Below are 4,972 nucleotides of genomic sequence, written 5' to 3'. Positions count from 1 at the left end.
TGGTCTCGAACTCCTGACCTCGCGATCTGCCCGCCTCAGCCTCCCAAAGTGCTGAGATTCCAGGTGTGAGCCACCATGCCTGGTCCCTTTTTTCTATTTTTAATTTTTTTTTTTTTCTTTTTAAACTTTTGTTAAAAACTAAGACACAAACACACATTAGCCTAGGCCCACACAGGGTCAAGATCATCACTATCACTGTCTTCCACCTCCACATTTGTCCCACTGAAAAGTCTTCAGGAGCAGTAATGCACTTGGAGCAGTCATCTCCTGTGATAACAATTCCTTCTTCTGGAATACCTCCTGAAGGACCTGCCTAAGGATATTTTACAGTTAACTTTTTTATATTTATAAATAGGAGTACACCGTAAATAATGATTTTAAAATACAGTAAATAGATAAACCAGTAACATATTCATTATCATTATCAAGTATTATGTCCTATACATAATTGTACATGCTATACTTTTATACAGCTGGCTACTTAATAGGTTCGTTTACACCAGCATCCCTACAAACGAGTGAATAATGTGCTGCTGTATGATGTCACGACATCACTAGATGATGGAAATTTCTCAGCTCTATTATAATCTTATGGGACCACCGTCATATATGCACATCATTATGTGGCACGTGACTCTAGTTACAAATTTAAGATTCAATATTTCAATAACTAGGATAATTAAAAGGAGTTTTATCATTGAAAGCTGAAAAATCATCAGTAAGATTTTTCGTATTTATTGCCTAAATATTCTAAGTGGGTTTTCTTAAAATATAAAACAGCATTACTTAGAATAGAAGCCTGGAGTGTCTTCTCACAGCAGGGCACGGATGGCAGATAGGTTTCAGGTCATGTGCCTTCTCAATTGATTATAACTGCTTGGAGTACTGTGTTGGAAAGTTTGCTGAGGGCCAGGCGCGGTGGCTAACACCTGTAATCCCGGCACTTTGGGAGGCCGAGGCGGGTGGATCACCTGAGGTCAGGAGTTCAAGACCAGCCTGGCCAACATGGCAAAACCCCTTCTCTACTAAAAATACAAAAAATTAGCCAGGTGCTGTGGCAAGTGCCTGTAACCCCAGCTACTCAGGAAGTTGAGGCAAGAGAATTGCTTGAACCTGGGAGGCGGAGATTGCAGTGAACTGAGGTCGCACCATTGCATCCAGCCTGGGCAACAAAAGTGAAACTCCATCTCAAAAAAAAAAAAAGGATGCTGAGGCCATGTGCAGCCTTACAGTAGGATATGTTGTTGATCTCTTCCAATTGATAATATATAGATACTGCTGCTCATCAAGCAGAATAAGTAATTTTTACAGTTTTCAGACAGAGCTAAATATTCCTATCCCCCATAATGATAAACAGGTATGGCAGTAAGGGGAATTTTTTTTAACTCTGTACCCCTCAGACCTAAGCATTGACATGCCAGAAGAATTTAGGACTTCCTGATCTCCATCTCCATCCTCCCAGACTTGGGAAAACTTTATTTCCAAACACATAAACACTGTGCACCTCCAAGGAAACATATTCCAGAGACTTGTACCTCAAAAGTCAGTGTAAGCCAGATGTTGTGGTATGCACATGTAGTCCCAGCTATTCAAGAGACTGAGGCAGGAGGATCATTTGAAATCAGGAGTTTGAGACTATAGTAAACCTAAATTGCACCTGTGAATAGGTACTGCACTCCAGCCTGGGCAACGTAGTGAGACCGTGTCTCAAAAAAAATAAAAAAGATTCCATATGATCCTTTTGACTTCTAGCCTAGCTATGTCCATGATGAGGGCAAAATTCTTAATCTATTCAAAGATCTGTAGTCCTGACCCAAGACATGACATAGCACATTGTGTGAAGCATTGAAACCATTTAGGTTTTCTGTAATATGCTGAGTTGTGTTGAACTGAAATGCCGGAGTTGGAAAAACCCTAAAAATAGCAAACTATTTCACAAAATTTTGCAGAATTAACTGCAGGAGCTTTTGAAAATCAAAGATTCTTGGGTCTCATCCCAGGCCTGTTGAATCAGAATCTTCAGGAGAATAAGGCATTTTTCCAATGTTCTGCCAAGATGTATATACAAGGCTGGGCACAGTAGCTGATGCCTGTAATCCCAGCACTTTGAGAGGCTGAGGCAGGAAGATTGCTCGAGCCCAGGAGTTCGAGTCCAGCCTGGCCAACATGGTGAAACCCCATCTCTACTAAAAATACAAAAATTAGCCAGGTATGGTGGCTCATGGTTGTAATCCTAGCTCCTCAGGAGTCTGAGGCATAAGAACTGCTTGGACCTGTGGGGTGGAGGCTGCAATGAGCGAAAAATCACACCACAGCACTCCAGCCTGGGTGACAGAGCAAGACTCTGTCTCAAAAAAAAAAAAAAAAAAGAGTGTATACTACCATCCTGGCCTTAGTTGGCTGACCAGTACTCAAATCTAGAAAATCACAAATACAGTTCAGACCGCTTGTTTGACAGAAGGAGTCGAGGCCTGGAGCACAATTGTGACTTTCATATTGGCCTATTGTTGGTTAATGACAGGACAGCCATTACAACCACAGCTTTTTCACTGCCCCCCACTTTCTGTCTTTCCTTTCCATACAAAATGTGTCTGACAGAACCTTCTCAGAGGGCTTGCACTTTGCCTCATTGACTGGGGAAATACAGAGGAGCTCCAAAACTACACTTTGAAATATGTGCCAGATTTGGGTTGGAAGGATTAACTTCCCCTGCTTTTGCCCAATTGTTAAGTGTCTTGCTGTGTTTTTCAGTTGGTAAGTCACATAGAAGAGATGCTCCAGACAGCCTACAACAAGCTCCACACATGGCAGTCACGGCGTCTGATGAAGAAAACGTGAGGTGGCCATGATGCTCACAGGTTTTGTGAGATTGAGAGAACTATGACCTGCAGCAACTCTGGAAGCCTGGCCTGACAGACAAGCAGATGACCTCACAGGAGTGATAAGAAACATCTGCTCCACGCCAACTCCCAGAGCTGATGCTATTGTACTTGCACATTGGGGACTGAAAGGAAAGAAGGGACTAAATGCTGGGGAGGTAAATTAAGGCAGAACCAAATGAGCTACGTTGCAAATATATATATATACACACACATATATATGTACATGTGTATGTACATATATATATTTTAAAAGACTGTTTACTGCAGTTACTCAGGAACTGCTTTTGATTGACATTAAGCTGCTTTCAGAAATTAAAAAAAAACTTTTTAAAGGGTGCATTGATAAAATCGAGGTTTTTTTGGTTGTCGTTTTTTTCCATGTAAATTTTTTTCCTAAGTTTATGACACAGGGTAGACCTTAAGTATTCCTCCTCCATCCTTCATCCTCCACCCTTCATTGGATCCTCAAGTTTTAATGAATTCCAATTATACCTTACATCAGCAAGTTAAAAAAAGTACTTTAAAATAAAGCAAAGGGAGACTGTTGCTCAACCATCAGGAAACAGTTGTCAGAAGACATCATTGGTCCTGTGTTTCCTACGGAAATAAGAAACAATAAATATTGCACTGAATGTTTGTGGTTTGGAGTCCCTGAATAATAAAGAGGGAACATATTTGCAGAAAGTTGCATAGGGTTTTTTAATGCAGAATTTTGTCAGAAGACAATGGCGCTGCATGTTTTTCTTTGAGTGCAAATGTACATTGCTAAGATTTTTTTTAAGATGGCATGTGCTTTGAAAAGAGGATATTGCATTTTTAAGAGTTTAAAAATCTTATGAATGAGAAATATAAAAAAAAATATTATTTTCACCTCTTTAGAAGAAATAAAAGATGTTTCTCCTATCTCCTTTTCTCTAGTATTTGACTGTTACTGTCCTTGGCGAATCGATAATCATTGCATAGTGACTGAAAAGCCTAAGTGCAAAAAAAAAAAAAAAATGTTCTTGTTTCTGGAATTCGTGCCATATTTTGTTCCTAATGGGATCAACTTACTGTTTAAGACTTTAGATGTCTTGTATTAAAAATTACACAAAAAAGTAAAACTTTTTATACTTACTCTTTTAACTCAAACACATCTCTGGTTTCTCATTATGTGTGAATTTCCTTGGGTGGGCTGCCTGAGAACTGTTCATTTTATTTTAGGCCATGTTACAAACTGGTTATCCTTCATATAATGACTGTTAAGGTCAGAACCTAAGCCAGGCAAAGTAGCACATGCCTGTAGTTCCAGCTACTCGGGAGGCTGAGGTAGGAGGATCACTTGAGCCCAGAAGTTCAAAAGTCCAGACTAGGCAACATAGTGAGACTTCATCTCTATTTTTATAGAAAAAAAAGAAATTTATCAAGACCTTGAACTGATAAAGGGAAAGAGGCCACATCATTTCCTGCCTTCAGTCTTCCCATTTCTCTTTCAGATCAGTATAGTAATGGTATAATCCCTTAAAATTTACACTTTCACAAAGTACTTTCAAATGTGTTACTGCCACAATGGGGCAAATAGAAAAATGATTGAAATTAAAAAAAAAAATACGGCTATTGGGAAAGACAGACATAAGAAATAGAATGTTCTGTTGAGTGCTGTGTTAAAAATTAAGTTGTAAGCTGGGCATGGTGAGTCACACCTGTAATCCCAGCATTTTGGGAAGCCAAGGCAGGAGGATCACTTGAGCTCAGGAATTCAAGACCAGCCTGGGCAACATAGCAAAGCCTCATCTCTATTAAAAGTAAAAAAAAAAAAAAAAAAAATTAGCTGGGTGTGGTGGTATGTAGTTCCAGCTGCTCCGGAGGCTGAGGCGGGAAGATGGCATGAGCCCAGGAAATTGAGACTGCAATGAGCTATGATCACACCACTGCACTACAGCCTGGACAGTAAGACAAAGCCCTGTCGGCCGGGCACGGTGGCTCAAGCCTGTAATCCCAGCACTTTGGGAGGCTGAGACAGGCGGATCACGAGGTCAGGAGATCGAGACCATCCTGGCTAACACGTTGAAACCCCGTCTCTACTAAAAAAAAAATACAAAAAACTAGCC

General features: G+C 40.2%; 1 protein-coding gene across 4 annotated transcripts in view; it reads left to right on the top strand.

The window, feature by feature from the left end:
- The window catches only part of GTF2H1 (general transcription factor IIH, polypeptide 1, 62kDa), a 51,279-nt gene extending 47,269 nt beyond the window's left edge, over positions 1 to 4,010 (top strand). For all 4 annotated transcript variants that reach the window (XM_011992925.1, XM_011992926.1, XM_011992928.1 and 1 more), the window contains one exon: positions 2,752 to 4,010. In XM_011992925.1, the coding sequence (XP_011848315.1) occupies positions 2,752 to 2,838 (87 nt within the window). In that variant the 3' untranslated portion in view covers positions 2,839 to 4,010. The remainder of the gene's footprint in view (positions 1 to 2,751) is intronic.
- The last annotated feature ends 962 nt before the right edge of the window (positions 4,011 to 4,972 follow it).

The sequence above is a fragment of the Mandrillus leucophaeus genome, unplaced genomic scaffold, assembly GCF_000951045.1.
Source record: "Mandrillus leucophaeus isolate KB7577 unplaced genomic scaffold, Mleu.le_1.0 Scaffold420, whole genome shotgun sequence".
Classification (NCBI taxonomy): domain Eukaryota; kingdom Metazoa; phylum Chordata; class Mammalia; order Primates; family Cercopithecidae; genus Mandrillus; species Mandrillus leucophaeus.
The sequence above is the reverse complement of the archived record's forward strand: the minus strand, read 5'-3'. Positions and strand labels throughout refer to the sequence as shown.